This window comes from Centroberyx affinis, unplaced genomic scaffold, assembly GCF_046629955.1.
Source record: "Centroberyx affinis isolate AG114_WGS23_722 - 3 ecotype Tasmania unplaced genomic scaffold, CSIRO-AGI_Caff_v1 ptg003023l_1, whole genome shotgun sequence".
Taxonomy (NCBI): Eukaryota; Metazoa; Chordata; class Actinopteri; order Beryciformes; family Berycidae; genus Centroberyx; species Centroberyx affinis.
The window spans coordinates 142,220-165,942 of record NW_027281120.1 but is presented as its reverse complement, the minus strand read 5'-3'; the positions used below and the strand labels follow the sequence as shown (position 1 = coordinate 165,942).

General features: G+C 39.1%; 1 protein-coding gene across 1 annotated transcript in view; it reads right to left on the bottom strand.

Annotated features, from left to right (window-relative positions):
- The window catches only part of LOC139659153 (astrotactin-2-like), a 169,443-nt gene that overhangs the window by 12,385 nt on the left and 133,335 nt on the right, over positions 1 to 23,723 (bottom strand). Inside the window, exon 7 of the mRNA XM_071537373.1 lies at positions 20,577 to 20,744. Coding sequence (XP_071393474.1) covers positions 20,577 to 20,744 — 168 coding nt within the window. The remainder of the gene's footprint in view (positions 1 to 20,576; positions 20,745 to 23,723) is intronic.

The following is a 23,723-nucleotide window of genomic DNA, read 5'->3' as shown; positions in this document are numbered from 1 at the left end:
ACAAAGGATGGTGGTTTGGAGCTAAAACAGTTTCTGAAGGTACTATGATATCACTTAATTTCAATAGTCCACTGTTAACTCAACAATGTCTCAATAGATATTTAAGGGTATATCACCTGTCAACAAGAATTGTTACAACAGACTATACTAGGTATTTTCAGTTGACCATCAACAAATATTCAGCAAACAGTGTAATTTATGCCAAGTGATTGAACAGTTGATTGTCAGTACACCTAGACTATTGGTAGACTTCAGGTACGTTTAGGAACACAAAATAAATAGGTCAGGGTTAGGCATGTAAAAGAACTTGGTAAAGGTTAGGCTTAAGGAATAGGGTTAGGGTTAGGTTTAAGTTTGGCCACATAAAAAACTTATTCAGGGATATAGGACAGTAAAGCAATTGATTCATGAAACAATTCCATTTATAGGAATGTGTTTGTTCCTAGCTGATAGTCAACACATACTCAGTTGATGAAGTTTGTTGAATAGCACTTGAGATGCCCCTTATAGTCTACGACTAGTGGTTGGTTGAATACTTGTCTGTTGAGACAAGCATTGTTTACAGTCAACTGACATGTTGTAGAGAGTCAACAGTGGACGGAAACTACAATAAAGTAGTGGTTCGACCCTTCCACATGCTGCAAACAGCGGACATTCTCCAGGCGCAACAGCCTGGAGAATGGTTCACATCATTGATCTGACGGATGCATTCTTCCATGTTCCAGTGGTGCTCCATCACAGGAGGTACCTGCATTTTTAATTTAGAGGTCAGGCATATCAGTTCAAGGTGTTGCTATTTAGGCTCTCCCAAGCCCCTTGTGTCTTCATGAGGTGTAAGCAGGGAGCCCTGTCCCCAGTGCACGCCAAGGACATACAAATCCTCTTACAACTACATGACTGTCTGATCTGCTCTCTGACCCGGGAATGTGCAGTACAACAGACATCATCCTAGGTCACACATGACTTTGTGGTATAAACACTCGACTTGTGATATAAACAATCAACACGTGTGCAATACTGATCATATCGGTCATTCAGAATCATAAAACCATCCATAACTTTTTTTAATAGCAGAAGTAATAGTTACATCACATACTGTATACTGGTAGATGTCCCAACTACATTCATCTAGTGAGTACGGTGAATAACAACAGGAAATAGGCCCCTTTGGTTAGCAAACCATGGCAGTAGTATCATAGGTTCAAGTTTATTTATATAGCGCTTTAAAAAGCAAAACAAGTTTGTAAGTAAGTTAAGTGCTTTACATAAATTGGTCATAAAAGACAAGAATAAAAATGCAAGAAGAATAAAACCACATAAGAGCAGAAAAATAAAATAAGTAGACATTCACAGAGACAGGTTGATTCAGTATGTTGGAAGCAACCTTAAAAGCTACAAAAGAAGAAGATAACTTGCTGGTAGAGAAGAGAAATAATAGGGAGGTCAGCTCTCGTGGCTGGCAGGAAATAGCAACTCTTAACAGCCTTGAAATATGCCAAGGAAAGAAGAGGTGAAAGAAAGAACAAGGGTAATGACCCCACATTGTTCTGTAGTTTTTGAAAAGTCATTCAAATCAGTCAGTGGCAAGTATTATGCATTAGCACTGATATATCTTGAGGAGAGAAGTTAGGCAGCCAGGGAAGGAAAAGATTTTCAGGCAGAGACCGAAAGTGAATTGGCTTAAGGCTACTGCAATTAGGATACTGTGATAACAGTGATACAAAGAAGACCTGGACAAGCTTAAAGACATAGCTGAGAACAAACCAGATAAAATGCTATGTATGACAACAGAGCAGAGACATTTGGATTTAGCGAACAAGGAGAAAAAGTAGTCTGAGAACTAAAGAAATCTAAATATCAGCAAGAGGAGGCAGCTAAAAAGCAACAGAGAAAGGCAGTAAACGATGAGAAATAATATAAATGTACTACAAGTAAAATTAGCATTGAGAAGGGCAGAGAATCAAAGGAAGAATAAAGAGAAATAGCTATTTTACAGCACTGGTCTCCGAATTGTCCAACCTGTTAGTGAGTATCCAGCCCTGCAAGGTCAGACCAGTAAAATATTTTACATTTTTGGTAACAAATTCATGTTCAAATCAAAAGGCAAAGTTAGGCATCAAATATTAGATAAATTCTCATGTACATACCAGGCTGGCCCTGCCTTCATTAGTACAATATTTGAACAGTCACTCAGCAAGAGGGGTGAGCCTGGAATGAGGAACATAAAGCCTTAAGATTGGGTTTAATGTGAGACAGTTTCAGTCTCACATTGTCTTCCACACACAGCCTGTGTCTTTATGTTGATTTTCTATTACTAAGAGCAAAGAAGCCAGTCTCACATAAGTGTAAGAGTGGCTTCTTTGCTCTTATAGGAACCACTCTCACATAAGTGCGTGCTCGCGAATGGCATGGGTGTTTTCAGAGGAACAGGGCATGTGACGGGATCAGGAATCCAGTCGTTTGTATTGTTCATTTCAGGGAAGTACTTGACACAACACACAGCAAGTCTCTCAGATGTGTTGATAATGGCACTCCTGACATTATCCCTAAACTTGAGATTGTTTATGGTCAAGAACTCATGCAACAAAGGAAAGACGTAAGTGTTGTCTTTGGTGATGCGACAATATCAGCGATTACACATCTGAATCACACCCGCAATTTTGTCCCACACCTTAGATACAATTGTAGAGATGCCCTGGAGTCCGAGGTTCGGTTAAATGAGACAAGAGAACAGATTGCCTAAATTAATATAAGTTATGTGAGCCACATGTAAAGAGTCAAATAAAGGGAAAGGATAAGCAGAGAAAAAAAAATTGTTCAGCTTTCATTAAAAAAAAAAAGCATTTAATTACTGACCAAATACATACAAGTTGAGAGCCTTACTAACAAAGCTGACTGTCACAGTGTCATCCAATATGTTCTTCAAATGACTGAGCATGCCTTTTGCTGTAAGTGCCTCCCTGTGTATGTACCCAAATGGCACAGGCACTGCAGCTTGAATGCGTGTCACAACCCCACCATGCTTCAGCACCTTCGGTACAAATGCCAACACACTTTGTCCATTCAGCTGCATGGGTTGTCACAAAGCTGTCTAATAGTTTAAAAATGTCCTCACTGGTAGCCCTGGTCTCTAAGGGTTTACAAAATATGTCCTCAATTGACCTGTCATGAATGTCGTGCTAGGCCAGCTATGTCTTTAGATTTCTCCAGTTGTAACACATAAAACTCACTGGTCCATATTCATAAAATTCACAGGCAGGGTTAACGATGTGGTAGTAGGTAAGACCATGGCAGTAGGCATTTTCCCTACTCATAAATGGGGTTTACCACCTCAGTTTTACTGCTTGCGCTATTTTGACACCACCACCTGCTTCTGATCATTTACGTAAGCAATTCATAAAAGCACACCAGTGCGCAAAAAATAGCACTTGCTCTGGCAAGGCAGTTTAGTTCCAACTTATGATTATATGTGTTAAAAAAGTTTAATTAATAAACAAAATATCTCTAACACCACCACTAACACCTGTCCATGGAAACAGGTGTTAGTGGTTAATAAAGTTAGCATTATGTGACCTCTCAATACATGCGTTCTGCTGGTGAGAACAGCTTTCTTTGCCTTTCTAATTCTCGTAGTTTGCAATCCATTGTGCATGCACATGGGTGTGGATGATCAGGAGGGTGTTAAATATGCAACACTTTATTTACATATTGATTTTCATTGGCCTTCCCCTGGTCCACCACGGACAATAACGCATTGGTAAAGTGTCTCCAAGGGGGTAGGCACTATGGATGTAAACAAATACGAATGCATTATCTGGAATGCGCTGATAATGTGTCTTAAACAGATGTAAACATCATCATGGCCTCTAGAGGGCGTCTTTGGCTGTGAGATGCAGTGTTTCCCACGATGGCTCATCTGTATCATCTCCTGATGTGAAAACGAAAGTGAAAATTAAAATTCCACAATTTGCTCCAAAACTCACATGCGTTAGTAACAGGATTTGTAAACAGTACCTGCTTCTGCTGCTTCCCTACAAACTTTAACGGTGGGTAACATTATTACCTTGTGGTACTTAAGTAACATTAGTGGAATTAGCCTATTTAACTGATAACCATGTAGCAATGCATTGCATTGAATGAACTGAATTCAACATGTGCCGTGGGTCTGTACAGGATGTGTGCTTGTTTACATACATCTGCACAATAACAATGTCACAGGACCATCTCATCTCTAGAAAGTTGGACTAAAATTAAAGTTAACATTACTCCGAGATCATCGAGAACTTCGCTGAAGAGTCCACTGGTGGTGAGTCAACATTATTTAACGTTAGCCTGACTTTACTTGGTTGATTCAGCAGACTAACATGGTGATGTTGGTAGCCTATCGTTTTTGGCTTTGGCATGGTATCATGTGAAATAGTTAAAAAAACAGTGTTGTTCTTTGGCTGTAGTGATAACGTAACCCTGGTCAGTCACAGTTGCTAATTTACTGCCCTAATAGCTGTCCTGCTCAACCAAGCATAGCGGATTCATCTCCAAAATCAAACACAAACTGGACAGAAATTCACAAAGTATAGCCTGCAAAGTAAGGTTACTTACAATTCTATACTTGCAATATGCCCACTTCTGGTTTAAATACAAATACAAATACAGATACATATAGTGGCACTAAAAAGATAAAGATACAGATAGTGCCGTTGTGTTACACCTCTAGTAGCCAGCACTACGGTAATTTTATCACTTCAAGTTACAGCGCCGCAGATTTTGCTGCAAAATGCTGTTACCGCTGACTTTAATGAATATGGGCCACTAGCTCTGATAAGGACAAGTTGTTTGAAAACTGACCATGTCAGCAATGCATCACGGTGCTGTGTTGTTGGATGTGATGTCATTTTGTCCTTTTCCCCCATTGCTCCAACCATATCTGCAGTTGCAGAGCGAATTAAGAAAGTTAACTGCAGGGAGAATTAAGGTAAGTTTTTTCCTCTGGCCCTTCAGCCTGACGTTCAGCTGCAAGTTCATCACGGGTGCTGCCATCATTGCTACCAGTGATGCTATCATCATCACCATTAGAAGATGAGGTTGAAGCTGTGTGAAAATGGACAAATCAGTGTGATGTAAATTGCAGAACCAATTAAAATTATCTAATATATTTTGACTGGGCCTAAGGAACTGATGTGTTCCTTGGGTGGGCACAGACTTACTTTTAACCATTTATCTTAGCTTTGATGTAAGCTAGCTTACTGGCTTATGTGTTTACAAGGCAGCTAACGCAATGCTTGAGACTTTTTCACTTGATGTTAAGACCGTCAGTGCACTAACGTATTTTTTCATGGTCACTCACTACAGGGTGCATTACATTCATTTTGGGCAATGTGGCATCTCTGCAGGCACTACTCTGCAGGCATTGATGCTCAAAATAGACTGTTAGAAAATGAAACACTACGGTATACCCCAATGTCCCTCCCAGTTTGGGATTAATGGATCTAGGATATTATTTAAAAATGTTTTGTTTGAATCTACCAATTCAATCTTCAGCAACAAGATGACTCTGAAAGTGACAAAACAGGAGCTAGAAAATCATGAAATAGATTGCTAAAGAAGCAGTGCAGCAAACTCAATCACCACATAGAAATATGGATAATAGAGCACAAGTGAAAGATGTCATGGAGGTCTTGGTCTTGGCACAAGCAAACCTAAATGAAGCAGAGACAATGGATAAACTGGGAATGTGTAGAGAGGAAGCTTATTTGGAAATTATTGTTAATATGGATAGGTTTGAGATTTGATTTATTATTGGTGGAACCTATTATGTGCTGCCATCACCCTAAAGCCAGCGTTACATGGTAAAACATTTCACGCAACTTGGTTACGTTGGCGAGTTGCGAGTTGCATGAGGTTCATGCAACTTTACTATTACACAAAGCTACTTACGGTGTTTAGCAGTTGAACTGACGCAGGGTTAGGGCTTGCAATGATGGTGAGTAATGATGCATTTTGACTGCTTTCATGGCGCACAGGGCACTCTTGTTAACAATCTTTTTTCTTCGTTTTTATTTTTATGTTTTTAACTCTGTAGCACTTTGAGATTCACTGTGAATGAAAAGTGCAGTACAAATAAAATGCATTATTATTATTGGAGACACTGGGGCTTGGGTGCACCCTTCTTCAGCCACCTCTTCACCACTGGTCATACCCATTGCCTGATACCCAGAGTCAGAAAATGAGAATAAAAAACTTGTTTGTCAAGTCTGTTATGCATTTGGGTTTTTTTTAGTTTTTTTTTTAAAGATTTATATTTTTTTATGCTTTTTACTGATAGCGACAGTGTGAGAGACTTGAAGGTATGGGAGAGAGAGAGGGGAGGACATGCAGCAAAGGACCCGGGTCGCTGCGGGAAGGACTGAGCCTTATGGTACGCGCTCTACTCGGTGAGCCACCAGGGCGCCCCAATTTGTTTTTTTTGCACAGCAATGTGCTTCTTGGCATCAACCTTTATATCAGACCATTTATTTATTTTTTTGCTACAAAGGGTGCGGCTCTCGAAGCTGATGCAATTAACTGCTGCGGTTGGTGATACCCAAATTAAGGCCACCAAACAATACCTTTTACCTCTCCTCGACCTCCTAACAAGCACTTCAGTTTCACACAAATTTCTCTGCGCTGTCTCTTCCTGGATGCCAAAGTATGTAAATGTGATCAATGTTAAAATTGTATTACTAGGCAGGTACAGAGTGAATAGGGATTCAGTGCCTTGTAAAAGGATATTTCAGCAGGGTAGATACTTACTTACACGGGGGTTGAGCTTGGGTCATTCAGTTGAAGGTTGATCTTCAGAATCATTATTCAGCTAACCCTCTTTACCACTATGGCAGCCAAAGCTGAGCTGCAATGCTGGAACACCAGGATTGCAGTTGAAGTTTGTTGCAGCCATATCCACTTATAATCTATTTGGGAGTTTCTGTGATTTTTGGGTCATGAAGAAAGCTTAGAAACCCAGATCATAAAGGAAGCTTCAGTAGCAGCTGAAAAGAGAAGCTAGTGGTTCCAAGTGAAAAAAAGGACACTTGGGGCCTAAAGTGTGCAAATCCACCTCACCAATAGATAGTAAGCGACAATAGTCAAGAATATTGTTTGCTGATGCTGCTCCGCCCTACCCTGCCCTGAAGAAAAGTTATATTTCGGATACTGGTGACCAAAATTACAGGTTTCTCTGCAGGATGGCTTGCCTCATTCTTTGTGATAGGGTGAGGAGCTCAGCGATCTGGGAACACCTTGGTGTCGAGCCACTGCACATTGAGTGGAGCTAGTTTAGGTGGTTTGGGAACCTGGTAAGCATGTGACCCAGGCGCCTTCCTTTGGAGACGAGTCCCTGTCATAGACCCAGGACATGCTGGAAGGACTTATCTCCAAGCTGGCCTGGGAGCACTTGGGAATCCCCCAGGAGGAGCTGGAGAAAGTTGCTGGGTAAAAGAATCTCTGGGCTGCTCTGCTTGACCTGTTGCCACCACAACCCTGATCCGAATAAGCGGCTACAAAATGGATGTATGGATGGATGAACTGCTGAGATGTTTCAAGCAAACTGGATCAGCTGTTCCTTTAGCCTATTACTGTTCAGCTTAATGTTGAGTGTGGAGAGTTCAGTGTGAGATGTATGCAAATGTTGTGTATGTGGTGTAGGTGAGTGTGGGTCTGAACGGTGCTGAGTGCATGGATAGTGTGAGTTAATTCAGGGACACCAAAATTTACTGTGGATCCTTCAGAATATGTTGTGGGCCTAATTCAGCTAATCATCTGTGATGGGAGGTGCCCACTCGGTAACAAAAATGATCCAAGCAAGGTTTCTACATAGACAGACACCCCAATATAGCACAAGTCATAGTACCATCCTGTGTAAACAGCAATATTAGATTGGCACTAAAATCACTTAGCATCAATGTCAGTATAATTATCTTTCTCTCTTTCACCCTCTGTGTCTCTGTTGCTCCCTCTTTTGCCATTCCTCTGTTCTAAATTAAGAGCCAAAAATGAAAAACAGTCCAAGTGGCAATCACTGGAGACCACTAACTAATCACCTCTCTTCTCTCCTCCCCTATGGCCAACCTTACGTGATTAATGACACGTTTCATTACAATGCTTTCCACTATCTCGCTGAGGCTGCATGGGTGATTTTCACATTTCAAGGTTCATGGCATGGGCACAGAAAGAGTTATTGTTGTCCTGATGCATATTCACGTTTGTTATACAATTTCCAGGGGGAGAAGCAATTCTGCCTCAAGACCTTGGGCAGATTCATCATCAGTGTTTTCTCATAGTAGAGAATGTGTGTGTGTGCGCGTGTGTGTGCGTGTGCGTGTGCGTGTGCGTGTGTGTGTGTGTGTGTGTGTGTGGGTGGGTGGGTGGGTGGGTGGGGATCCGGGGGTGCATGCGTGTACGTGTGTGTATGTTGAATACATACGTTTGACAAAGCAGGAATATTTGATGTACCCAGCAGTTTTCGTACCAATTAGATGAGGTGGGAGGGACCTGGGAGTCTTAATTTCAATAGATGAAAACAAAGGGAGCTAAGGGAGGTTGAGGTTCACAGCTCTTTATGCTCTTTATTATTAGTTGTGCTGGACAGAAGCGTGCTAGTGCAAATCTTGGTGGGACAAGCCAACTATGTGATGGGGGTGGATGTGATTATTAATGTAATTGGGGGGATTGACTGATGGCATAAAAACTTGTAATAATTATTAGAAGAAGATAATATTACATATTACATCATCATCGTTTTTTTTACACCCCTTATTTTTTTTGGGGGGGAATTTACCACATTATGTTTTATTATATTTTCAACCAATTTACAGGGACATTTTATTTCATTTTGACAAGTTATTACATTATCCGGCTGTTATTACATTATCAGCTGCTACAAAGCTGGCCCATGTCCAAAGCCCAATCGCCGCCAGCTGGATCCCAGGCAATGGGGACAGTGGAATCATGCCATTCATCCATTGACCTCCATGCTGCTATCTCTTAACAGATTAGGGGAGCAGTTGAGTCAGGGAAAGAAGGTGAGGGCAGAGAAGATTGATCATCCAGTCAGAGTGATACAATGGCAAGCCATCAATGGTGACAGTCAACTGGAGTGACATTGAAGCAGGATGGGAGCACGTGATAGAGAGATGTGTATAAGATAACTTGGTGAAATGGTCACTGCCTGGCACTTTCTGATTGTACAGCACTGAGAAAGATGGTTAGAGAATATGTGTGTACCCCTGTGTTTGTGTTTGCGCACGTGTTGGAGAAATGTAGGAGGATGAGAGTGGAGTTTCTGTCCCCATAAAATTGTGAGCCCTTACAGTTAAATGTTTTATGTTTAAACATTTACAAAATCTATTCAGACTTGGACAATTCAGTGTGTGCACTGAGGACTTTGAGCGTGCCTTTGCTTGCGCACAGGTTTATTCAGAACCTTGGCTTCTTTGTCCTTCCAACTGGTATGGAGAAAAATTGGACCCTGACTTTTCTCCTTTTCATGTATCTCTGTTAAGACACTTTAATTCAGTTTTGGTAGAAGGATTGACCACATGCCCTTGAGGCATTAAATGGACAATAACATAAAATGTACTTTACAAAATCTGAAATGATTCAGACTATTGTGCATTTTTACTTGTAAGAAATTACTGAGAAAATATTTCAGTATCAAAACTAAGATTTATGTCAAAAGACGAGCTTCTTAAAGACAACTGCTTTCTACTTACCACAGTGGCACTCTCCAATTGCATTGAAACTTTGAACAAATGCTTGTTATGGCCACATCTGCTTCCCAAATCAGAATGTTCATGGAATGTTGTCTTTTCCTATGGCTGTAAAACTGTTGTTGTGTGCTCTGTGCCCTGATGATCACCTGCTTATCGTCCATGGCTCCTATGACATTTGGAAAGCCTGCAACACAGTGGAATCTGTTCCTGATTGTGCGTCTTTATGCATCAATGTCTGGCCAATATACGTTTTATTTGATGTGTCTGCTCATTGCCATTAAGAGCGGTGCCAGGCAGTCGTAAATAGAGGCCTGAGATATTCCCACAACATCCCCGGACAGCCGGTACGACTGACGCAGCACTTGTCGACAGGATGTGAAAGATGCATGTTACCTGGAGTAGTATGTTAGATGTCCATTGTATGATCTGGGTATGCAAATAATCATTTATAAAAACAGCATACCTCATTGATCAAAGCCCTATCGATGCACAAATGTTGGATGCACAGGGTGTAAATGATTTTTTGCCATCTTCTGTGCGTGATGGTCGTCTGTTTTGATGATCCTTTAAAAGTTCAACCAACTTGTATGTGAGCTGGAGCTCTGCATAAGTGTGGGAATAAGGTGAAAGGAGAGTCCATGCATAAAAACTTTCAACATAATGCATACATACATACATACATACATACATACATACATACATACATACATACATTTCATCTTCAATCATGAAGATAACCACAGATGATGACCACTTTTTGTGTGATTTAGCTTTAACTGTCTTTGTTTTCAACCTTTTTTCATCAGCTATCATTTTTTGGGGGGTATTTATTTATATTTTACACAGTTTTTCTTCCTTATGTGAAAATGTAAATATGGATTAGCCTTGAGTAATTTAACATCTATGAATTTAACTTAATTACTTTACCTTGATGATGACATGATGAATGAAGCCATGTGTAATAGGCAGATGAGCATTTTCTCTACTACACAATAAAACCAATTATTCCAATACACTGTCCAAATAATCAAATACATGTATTGAGAAATGCATGTGTCTTGCTGTTGGTGTTTGCTCCAAAGGTCAAACATCTCTTTCCTTGTGGCAAAGTTATTGATTTGAAGATGAGACCATGTTTGCAGCTGCCTCACTACATCCCTATCTTTGTATCTGTAATACTTGGCCATGAGCATTTGCCAACAAAAGTTTAACTTCCCCAACTTTTGCTTCCACTGTGGTGGTGAACTGGATGTTGCAATAACTAGCAAAGTCAATGCATGCATTTGTGTTTGCCCACCTACTCCTCTTGTCTCTTCCAATGAAGACAAAGTAGTGAATAAGCAAGAGCATTCTTCTGACTGTCCAGGAGAAAAAGATGGAAATGGAGATGAAGATGTTAGATTGTGTTTAAGTACAGGGAAAATAGAAATGAAAGGATATTATGATATGTTAGGCATTCAATTATGTTTGTCCGTTACTCTGCCTTCCGCTTTACTTTACCACTGTCTGAATTAGGAATAAAAGTACTAAAAATGTGAGTGGACTGCCCTATCTTCTTAAAACAAGCACAGATCTTGTACAGACCCACGGCGTGTGTGGTCAATTCATTCAATTATATGCACTGAAGCACTGCGACATGGTTATCAGTTAAATTACCTAATTCCACTAACGTTACTTAAATACCACAAGGTAATAACGTTACCCCCCGCTAAAGTTTGTAGGGCCGCAGAAGACGTGTTATCAGGTTACTGTTTACAAATCCTGTTACTAACAAAGGTGAGTTTGGAGCAAATTGTGGAATGTTAAGTTTCACTTTTGTTTTCACACCGGGAGACTCTGTGGATTGAGTACAATGCTGCTGGTCTGCTGTCTGTGTATCTGACATGCCGTGATGCACATATCAGATGCATTGGAGATCGATTTAGATCAATTTCTACACTGACCAACTTCTGATTTCCAGAGGCCATCTCACAAAGTGCATCATCTCACGAAGCGGCAGATGACTGACTGATTGCCTGACCTGAATTTGCCTCCTGATGCCCTCGGCTGTGCCGTGGGAAAAGTAGATAGGATAATAGACAGGCCATCAGACATGTTTTGGGATGTTAGTACTCATAATGCTGGAATTGTTCATAAAATAATGTTTGATCTCAAGTATGTCTTCATTAAAATTCAGTACATATTTTTTCTTAAAACTTAGGCTAAATTAGGGTAAAAAAAATTAGGGTTAAATTACTGTTTTTCTTGGTTTTATAAGAGACTAGTGCAGTGCCCGTTCAAAATAGGCGTAGGCTATCAGTCGCTTGCTTTGAGTCCCGCTGCTGCACAGAGCGCTGTTCGCTTGTTTATTCAAAGTTTATTAGTATTGAACATGTTGCGTCTCCAATCCAACACTGCACGTCCTTGGGTCCCCAGCAATACACCCGCCAAGCTTGAAGTAGTTCAGACGAACGGTTCTCGAGATATGCGAAGGACACACATACAGACAGAGATTCCTTGCTTTATAGTATGATAATTCATCAAGACTGAATTGTGACCAATCAAGGAAAACAGACAAATTGTGGGATGGATTATTAGGTGCTCAGGAGGAGGACCTCTACAAGAGCCGGGCTCTGTGTGTGCATTCTTCAGTGTGTTCATTCGTTTGTGTTTAAAACTGTTTGCAATGCCGGGGGAAATTACAGTATGCACCGTTTAGGCTGCAGAGAGCCTCAAGAGCCCTGCATAAGGGAAATAATAGTGTGCACTCGTACACCAGGCAGTATGATAGAAGTCATACGCATGGACAGGTGTCCTCACTGCAGCCTGCGGACATTCACATACCAGAAGTAGCTTGCCGATTTTCTAACTATAGTGGGTGAGTCAACGCATGAATTAAATATTTTGTTAAGTGATTCTCTAAGTTATACCAACACTGTGCTGCCACAGCACTTTGGTTTTTAAAGTAAACATAGTGTCACGTGCTCCAATAATGAAACCCCACTGGGGGACAGTAAACAGTCAATTTTAAACTGAAAAAAAAAAAAGAAATACATATATATATGAATCATAATATATTTCCTCATTCTTACTAACTACATACAACTGGATGACTGGATGGATGACTGGATGACCCAACTGACTTTACAGTCAATTATAAACATCTTCATTATGAACTACCATATGCTGGGAACTGCACAATGTAGAGGGAAAAAGGTCTTAGAGATAACAAGTACAAAGACAGTAGCATCCATTTTTTTGTGTTCTTAGTAAGTTTTTGTATCAACCTAGTTATAAAAATTATTAAATTATTATTAAATTAAATTAAATTATTTTACTTCTGCTTTTTGTTTTATCTGCATATTCTGGTATAAATAAAAATGAAGAAAAATGCATTATGCTTGCATTGCCGAATATGGTATTTGGATTCGGGAACATTCCTAATACACACACACACACACACATACACAATGAGTGCCAACTCCATCTTTGGCAGTTCATGTGTGCTTAGTTGAGTGTCTGGGGCTATAATACATTATGCATCAGCCCTCAACATGCCCTTGACCAGGGTGACATAAATTTCACATACATTACAGCTGTAATCCATTCTAATGAGCTTAGACTTTATCTAGTTGGGCACGGAATACACAAGGGAGGTATACCACTCAAAAGAAGATAAATGCCACCATGCTACAATCTGGGTTTTTATTTTGTTTTGTTTTGCACTAAGAGGCACAAAATGTACCCAGTTAATTTAAATTGGATATTTAAAGATAAGATATTTAAATTGGTATTGGTTCACTTTTAGTTTGGATCTAGTACTGTATGTTTTCATTAATATCACCTTAAGAAATCACATCATTAATATCACCATTTTATCTAGCCTCCCTGCTATTCTACTCAGATCATATAAGCTCCATATCAGATGTGTCTCGAAACATTTCCATTAGGCTCCAACCAAGGACCTCCTTCAGATCAAAAGAACTGAATCACATTTAAGAGATTCAGCATCCTGGTGAGATACAGTTAATGTTCTCTTTCCCAGTTGAGTTTGATCCAGCACAGAGAGAAAAAAATACACACAAAAAATAAATAAATAAACTCCTCTGCTCAATCTAGGACATAAACTCAAAGTATTGCTCCTTCTACTTGCATAGCAATGGACACTTCAATGCACACTGGTCACCATAATTAGTAGCCATAATTGAAAGAACAAGTTAATTCAGTGAATGAATCTACAAATCTGGATAATCAGTGATTCTGCACCATTCTCCTCTACTAAGTAGCAAGCACTGGTGCACTGATGACACTTCAAGCCTCATTAAGAATGTGACCTCTGACTATTTGTTAGCCACTAATGCTAAAAGCTCATAAAAAGCTCACATTACTTTTTGCCAGAGTGGCCCTTGTTGGCTGATTTGATAAGTATGGGCCATTGTTTAAATTATGATACCAGTATAAACCTGGCTAGACAGCTGGGCCTGCTGGGCATTAAAGTGTGTGTGAGGATGTAGGAATGGTTATGCAAACTTGTATTTTAGTCATTTATTCATTGGACATGCCAACTGATCTCACAAATGTGAGCAGACTTCAAAGGTTTAAACACACAACGGAACAGAATTGCTCTCTATAAGGTGTCATAGTACCCATGCAAGTCACTACAAGGTCCAGAATATTCCATTGGCATCCACAAAATATGGGTGGGTAATGTGAACGACTATACCTCATAATATACCATCTAGAGCCCCTTTCCATCTGTCTCAGCAAACTCCCCAGTGATTTTCTGCGAACACAGCAGAACTCGTTGGAGTGTGACAACCCTATTCCTCCATCTCACCTTTACTTTTTATGAAGCGCTAACCTTTACTGTTTACTTAGCTGTGCACTAATTCATCATCGCTCGTAATAACTCATATCTGACAGCGCACTTGCAGACCCAAGGGGGTCTTTGAGACATTTTCTGTTGGGGTAAGTTGTTTAAAAGTGCAGCCAGCTATCAGCCAGTCTAAATGTCAGCATTGGTGATTAGCTCAATGTTAAATGTGTATTGTGACGATGGAGCTGGGCAAAGGAGGGTAATATGGTCCGCTCTCTTGTGAGACTCGTCTCCTTATCTGTGTGGATCCTAACAGGGTCTGAAAGAGAGAGTTGAATGAGACCCAGACCTATATCTTAACACTGAAGGTCAAGAGCAAATAAATGTGTTTGTAGTAGAGATTGCATCAGCGGTGGTGACTAACCCATAGCCCAGACAGACTATGAGCTAGACCTTGCTCATTCTGTCCTAGTGAAGAAAGAAATTGCAGCAAGCAAGAAGAACTTGGAAAAAGACCTTTGGCTTTACTGTAGCATTTTAATGCATAGCAAAACTTGATGACATAAATCATGTATACTTGTTTCCACTGCCATCGTCCAGGCAGGGCAACCTTTTCCCACCTTCCTGCTTAAAGGCCTTTTCACACGGTCACTGAACCTATAAGTCATTTTCAATGAGAGGATGGAGGGCTACAGGGCAGTCCAGCAGGCAAAGCAGAAAGTGATCACAGAATTTTGCATGAAAAACAGATTGCATCACAAAAAACAGGTTGAACAACAAAAAAAGGTCTAAAATTATGCAGAAAAATCACCCAAAGTGACCTAAAACGCTCATTGACCACCACAAGATGTCACTGAAGGCCAGCTGAGCATGGCTCCTTTCACTCAATACATCACTACAGTGTTACATTACATTACAGTCCCCTAATGTAGGTTTTGTTTTGTTTTTGTTTTGTTTTTTCCCACGGTGCAGCCGAGGGCATCACAAGGCATATTCAGATCAGGCACTCAGTCAGTCAGTCAGTCATCAACGCTTTGTGGATGGCCTCTAGAGGGCGTCTTTGGCTGCGAAATTCTACAATTTGTTCCAAACTCTCCTGTGTTAGTTACAGGAGATTTGTAAACAGTAACTTGATAATACATTTTCTGCTGCCCTACAAACTACTAATAGTAGTAACGTTATTACCTTGTGGTATTTAAGTAACATTAGTGGAATTACATAATTTAACCGATAACTGTGTCGCAATGCATTGCATTGAATTTAATTGAATTGAACACATGCTGTGGGCCTGTACAGGATCTGTGCTTGTTTTTTTTTTGTTTTTGTTTTTGTTTTTTTTACATCCAATAGAGCAGAACAAATCAAAGTTAATGAATATTTATACTGAAGAGAGCAAATTGTTTAAAAATTGCAGGTGCTGAAGAAAATGACGGGAAGTTTGTTCACTAGTAATACCTCAATGCAATACTTTGCTGCTGTTATACAATTTTTTTCTGGAAAAACACTATTTACATAGTGTGATGTTTCTATGGCTGAGTGGGGTGTGTCTTGGAGAGGACCCATGGGTCCCAAGGCAATTGTTAGTTTTTTTTAGTTTGTGTCAATCATCTATGTTCATCTATTTCAATCATCAATCATCTATTTCCTTTGTATTATTCCTGCACAGTCAGCACAATTGGAAATATCAGTTTTTGTTTTCCTACCCTCCGAAGAAGCCATTTTCCACCATTCATTTTTGTACCGTATGAAAATATGGTACAAATTTCACAGACTTAAAAATTGCCTAAACTAGATAATCACAGGAAACATAAATCCTGTCAGGTTTTCATGGGGATAACTTGTGGGAATATCATTTGCAAGGTATCCTTATATGCAGATGACCTTCCTCTATTTGTATTCATATGTGCTCAATACCCTCCATCATGGGGTGTGTTTCCCAAAAGAGATGTCTAACTATAGTCTTACGTTCTATTGGAAGAACCGTCGTTAGCAAAAATACTGTTCCTCAAAAACGTTGTTGGATGGTTAAGTTAGTAATGCCCTTTTAGTGAGCCTATGAGGATTCTTAAAGAACCCCTCCACCAAAAATAATGCTGATTTAGGCGACTATGCCCACAAACGTGCATCCCAAAACTGTAAACGGTCTTGCATGAATGGTGATTGCATGAATTAGTTGTGATGACATGACATTTCATATCCCAGGAAGTATGAAATAGCCTTTTGCTCAGTGAAATGATGAAAATGAGGAAGAGATAAATTAAAGTTAAATTGAAGTCGCTCTGCCCGCACTATTTGTCACATTGATCATGAAGGTGTGAAATACATTTGATATTGCGCAGTGGAGTATAGAAATGCAGTCAATATAGCCTACCAAGTGACACCATTTCAGCCAAAAAAAAAACAATTTTGAAAATATCCTAGCAGGGTGGATCATAATCTTACTGTGGCGACCCATCACAGTAGAATATATACTGGGGAAACACTGCTCCAAACACTGAATAATGCCATAAACAACATTGTTGGAACTATCATGGGACTAACTACAATGGTGACAATTTGCAACATAGTCAGTTGAACATAGTGCTACCATTATTTTATTTCCCTAAATCCAGCTTATTTTTTTATGCTAGCAGCAATGAACACTGATTTCCCTGACTGCCCTGCGACTCGCGAGGCACTGTGGGTATAGGAGTGTGTTATTCTTACAACACAACAGAAGTTCAGATTGTTGTATTTTGTCCAGCGTCAACATATCAACATTTGGCTCAGTAGATATCTTTACAATTGTGTTAATGATGCAGAGGTTCAAATGTTTTGATTACTTTGATGACTTACTGTCATGCTTTTACAGTTCATTGAAAATTTTGTGCAAATTTAAAAAATGCTAGGTTATTAACTTGGCCATTTTTACACCGTTCCCTTAGTTTTTCATAAGCTAAGTAAAGGCCTAATCAGTTAATGTACTTGCCAAATTTGGCGTCATTCTGACTCATGAGAATTATGGGTCCTCGATGTAAAAATATTCAGCATATCCAGATACCTATCTATACCAAGTTTTACATTTCAATGACTAATGGCATGGTGAGGCTGAGCTTTAGATTTTGAGGGCTTATTATAGCATACTTGTGTTGCTCGTGGTTTGTTCTGCTTGCACTGAATAGTACATGCGGTGTTGCCTGTCGTGGCTTGTTCTAGCTGGGTTTATTGCACTCTCCGTGTCAGATGCTGGCCTCATGTTTGGTTGACTTCCTCTGCTGATGATGTGGTTTGGTGTGTGGGCTGCCTGGTGGCTCTGGTTGTGGCACACTGCACGTTGTATAATTAAAAAGAGTCATCTAAAAAATAGTTTGGCCCAAGCATAAAGTGTAAAATGTAAGTGCATTATGAGATGGAAAATTAATAGGAAAATAAATTAGTAACTGGAATAACAAAAAGTAAAATGTATGTAAAATGCCATTTTAAAATAAATTCATTTTACAAATCCATTTATAAATGCAGTAATTCATTCAGCATTTAAAGACAGAATAATGAAATGGAATTAATAATTGACACATTTAATTAACATTTTAATACTTTTTTTTGGTATTTTTTTTAATTGTATAATATGAATGTGAATTTAATTAATCATTTAATAAAAACTTCTTTTTTTTTTAAATATATCTATGAATTAATCAATAATAATCACTGAACTAGTCTGTGATAATTAGGTTAGCACGCTAGAGCCTCCATAACAAAGTGCTGTCAAATAAAAACTACAAAATCATATTTATATTTATAAACTATAAACTATTTATAAACTATAAAAAGATGATACTGATACTGATACTTTAAGTGCAGCCACAGGCATTTCATTTGATGACACCAAGGAGGAGCTAATGACTTGTGCCGCCATCGTAGCTCCTGTTCAATATGAATAAAACCGGACAGTATTTCCGTAGCTCTGTATGCCCGTAACGTTACAGCTCCAGCAGGTTAAGCCATGATAACTGTTCCAATTGTATGTGGTCTTCATCCTACCCTGCTTCACCTTCCTCTTCCCAAGAGATTATGTTGCATGTGAATGACATCACTACTGCTAAGAACGCGAGGAAGTGCAGCCCCTGCTGACCCGACTGAGGTCCCCTTCTTCCCTCCTGCCACTGCAGTTTCACCTGAGCTGAGTATCAATGTTTAATGGATTCATTCTTTACTATCATGTTAAATTACATGTGTTACAAAGTCTGAATCATTAACAGGTGGTTGGCTGAGGTTGTTACCTCAGTAAAGAGCACACACAAATGCTGTTGCTACACATTAGCTAGGTACATTTAGTAGCACAGAATATTTCCCATCTGCATCCCCTCCAGTCTTTACAGATAACGCTCCTCCTTCTGGTTTTGGGGGATCATATTATACAGTGGTCCTCTGGTGTTGCCAAATGATTTGCTATCACTGAAAGCAGAACTTAAGTTCATTGCCTTATTCAAATTATATCTGATCTTTATATCCTGCCTACTATGGGGCTGTCAGCGGTCTAGGAACGATCATGATCTTGCGACGACAAAGCAACAATAAATATTGTAAAGGCTGCACTTTGATGCTCATTATTAACAGTCTAATTAGACATTTTAAAGATATTTTTTGGGGCATTTTGCCTTTGATAGTTCAAAGTAAAGAGAGAAAGAGAGGAAAGACTGGGAGAGAGAGGGGGATGACATGTGACAAAGGTCCTGGACTGGATTTGAACCCAGGATGTCAGGATTACATGGTAAACGCCTTAGACCACTGAGCCACAAGGAAGCCCCCTAATTAGACATTTAGCATGGATTCATTATGAGCATAGTATAGCTATGCTCTTTCTCATTTTACATTTCAGGAATTCAAACCCTGTGTCCCAATGCTGAAATGGCGTGTGCTCCTCTACACATAACACAATAGCTGGATTTTGTCAAGGCGTCTCTCTCAGTGAGACAGAGTGGGATATCAGCTTGGTCGTATGGTGGGTGCTCCACCGGCACACATGGTGTAGTTACCAAACCCAAAGCATCAGGCCGCCGGGTGTTTTCTCATTAATAAATGTGAAATACCGGGATGTTATTAGCGTTAACGTTTTCCCCCGAACTCCCACCCTTTTGATCATTTGCATATTGTGAAAGCTATTAATAAAAGCACCACCTGCTCTAGTCAGACGGTATATTGTAAAAACTAATGTTAACTAATGAAAATAAATTTAATTATTAAAAAAAATCTATAGATAAAGTTACATTGTGTCCCAGGGCATGAATTATCATTGGAAACATGAAAATGTTTAAGAAATATGACTTGCACACTAGCTTTGCAATTATTAATTACTGCTTTGATTGTGTTTGTAAACGCCAGTTTCCATCTGATTTGATTCAGTTTATCATGTTAAAAAAGAGAAGATGACCATACGCGCATCCCATAAACCTTTTAGCAGCTGCCGGAGTGTAGTAGAGCTGAAGTATTTAAGAAAGAGATCGCCGCACACTGCTGTCATTGCTCCCATATATTTATTTATCTTACAACATTAGATAGGCATTCATCAGGTTACGATCACCACTTATGGTAATTGACGTCATGGCGACTCACTTCAGAGAGAGAAAGTGGGATATCAGCTTGGTCGTATGGTGGGGGCTCCACCAGTACACACAAGCTATGTACACACTGAAGCTAAATACAGTAATGTGTACTTCAGACCAATATGGCAGCTACCATCACCTGTGTTTCCAGTTTACTTAACACCAGAGATGTCAGTTTATCCAAAACATGAATGTAATACTTTTAAGCGACTGCAACATTTGAAAATTGTTGACTTACACTGTCATTTGTTAATATGTAAAAGTGATGTTGGAGATGTTGCATCAATAATAATGTGTGCTTTTTCAGATCAACTAGGTAAATCAGATGGGGGAGAAATATTTTAGATTTTAGACTTTTAGACACAGATTAGAATATATGTAGGAAAAGTATAACAAAAAAATCTGTGTGTGTGTGTGTGTGTGTGTGTGTGTGTGTGTGTGTGTTTATGTACTAACCTGTGTCCTGGTCACAAAGCTGTTCGCAGGGCTCGGTGGTCCTCTGGCCACAGTAGTCTCTGACCCACTGGGTGGACGAATTGGTCTGATAGTACAGGGTAAGCTTGGCTGGGTTTAGCCAATTAGAAACATCCAGGAAGCTGCCCATGCTCACCACAAAACTACTTCCTGGAAAGAACACAACACAAAATGATTTCCCTTCTAGAAGAAAAATCAAAAGCTGGAATAAGGTTTGATTGTTAAGGATTTTTAACAACTCTATTTCTTACAAAGTCAATTGGAAAGTAGTTAAATCTTTTCACTGCAATTTTAATTCCCATCCTGGTTGGGCAGAATTTAAATTGGCGATTAAGACCTATAATGTGGATATTGATGAGATTTCCTGGGTAATTGGTGTAGAGGAATGACTATAGGAGCTATAGGAATTCACAAACGAGTCAGTAAACACTATGCTCATTGACACTGACTTAACATTCTACCCTACTGCTTCCAGACCAATCATTAGACTCTGATCACTAAACAGATTATCCCTAATTGATGCCAATGACTTTTGGTTCCAAAGGGAGCACTGTGGAGATTGTGTTTCAGCTCTCTGTGAGGATATAGATCCTAATAGCAGTTATATGGTTTGTGAGACTTGGTTGTGACCCAAATGTGGATTTTAAAATTTAGTTAGACAAGCCTAGAAAATAGGCATCAAAAAAATCACATTTGAGTCATAGGGAAATTTGTAGAGGCAATATTAATAATGTAGTGTAATGTGACATTTTATTTATCCCAATAGAGAGATTCATGTCTAGAGAAAAAGAGAAAAACCTAATTTAAACTGCAGGGCAGCAGGATGGCCTAATGATTACAAAGACCTTACTTCAACTGAGAGGCCTGGATTTAAGTGTACTTGAGTGAGACACTGAATTCTTGCCAGCTCCATTTGTCTGTACCTGACCCTGTACTGTGACCTCCTCCCTGTGGAGGAGGGAAAACAGAGACAAATTTCTCCTTCAGGTAATCAATAATGCATTACAAAATTTGTTAACACTTTATACTACTAAAGGGCAAAATAATCATTATTTACTATTGATTCATTATTAATTAATCTAAGAATTAAGAAATGAAATGAATGATTTGTAATTGCCTTACGATTTGCTAGTAATTTGTTATTATCCAAGTTAAACATATTTAAATACCTAAGTATTCATAAATGAGTAAATGTTACTTTACTTGCATCTGATGACCACTGAAAATGGCTTTCAGATGAAAGATGGCACAATGATGACATCGTTCAGTCATTGAATTGCCTTTTTTATTCCATCTCTATCATAGTTGATTCTATTTTGGCAGTACGCCCAGGTAAATTAACACTTGTGCAAGTAAATAACTGTTTTAGATTTACTGGTTATATGATGAATTTACCCATGGGCGTAAATTCAGGTGGGGATGAAGTTCTAAAGTTGACATCATATGCTGGCCATTATTACTAGTCAGCCAGTCTAGCTTGTACTGTTTCAAATCCTATCTGTGTGGCTAATAGCAGTGTATAGCTACACAACTACATCAGTTTATTTTCTTGCAGTTACTTAAACATTAAGACAAACATCATGCTAAACCGAGTATAGCACCCACAACAGTAAGCATGCTAGCATAAATCACCCAAGCTGGGAAAAAGTAGCACCTTATACTGAAATACAGACTGAACAGATAAAATAACTCTTCAGGGTACTTGCCGCTTTCTATTTACTTACTCCAAACAAATGTGAAGATTTACTCAACCGAAGAAATATCAAGTAGATAGCACTCTTTTATGTTTTGGTGTGTTAAATCGCTTGACTGTCTTAACTGCTTCTATCCTCCTCCATTCTGTTCTATTGCCCTCCCCATTACACTCTGCTAAGCCCCACCCTCCAGCCAATCATAATGTGAGGTTTAGGCTCACAGGTTAAAAGTGACCAATCACATTTTTAAACAAGAAGGAAGGCTGGTTGTGCTCTACCCGTGTGTAAAGCAGGAAATACCCCAAAGCTTTATATGTTTATTTAGTCGGTAGCCTATTTCAGTATCACGTGCTACTGTTTCTCAGCATGTTGGTCTTTGGGTTCTTCTGACAAAGAGAAACTTTCATCTAGTTACACTGGTAACATGCCATTTTCTGCATGCACACACACAAATTCGGCACAAAAAATTCCATTTATAAAAATTCTACATGCTTTGCAACTTTGCAACACAGACTTTTCTGAGTCAGCTGAGCCCACTAGTAAAGTGGGAGAGATATTTTTTTTTGTAGCCTTAATCTTTTCAGTACACCATGTTAACCTAGCAACGTATTACTTCTCAACAATTTCATGATATCATTTATAGGTGTGAGTGTTTAACATTAGGTTTATATATTGTCATCTAAATCATACAGTATTGTGGAATATTAATAATGTACATATCAGGTGATAAATTAGACCTACACATTTTATCAATCAATAGGCTATTATGGCTCATGCTATATAGTGATGTGTAATGGCTGTGTGTAACGACACAACGGCTGCTTCGGCACTGTTACAGGATGTTGCCAGTGCAAGACAGTGTGAGTCTTAGTAGAGTGGGCAGTGACTGGTTGAATTTACTGCCATAAATCACTACAAACGGTCAATGTTATCTAAACAGCTGGCTGCTCAGCTAGTTGGAGTAGTGTTATTCACTAGCTTGTTAATTCAGAAATGCCCTCTCAAACTCCAAAAAGCTCTGTGAACAGATGTAACTGAATGACTTAAAGTAATGGCTTGCTATATGAAAAGATTTATTACAAGAGGATACATTTGGCCTGTATTCTGGCTCAAACAAGTTGCTAGTACTCCATTCATGTTTGGGCAACACAATCCTAGCATGGATTTCATTTTCACCATTACATTTATCAACTGTAACATATTCAAAATTACGTTATTATTAGTTAATAAAGAGGGATTTTTTTTAGTCTGAAGTTCATGTCACTCAATACGTGTGTTGACATACCTATGGATTTTAAAAATGAAAATGTTACATTTGTACAGTTGATTTTACAAAATAAACAAAAAACAAAAAAAATAAAATAGATTTAGATGGCAGTTTTTTTTTTATCAAAAATGTACCAGACCATCACCTACACCTGTAAATAAAGTACAT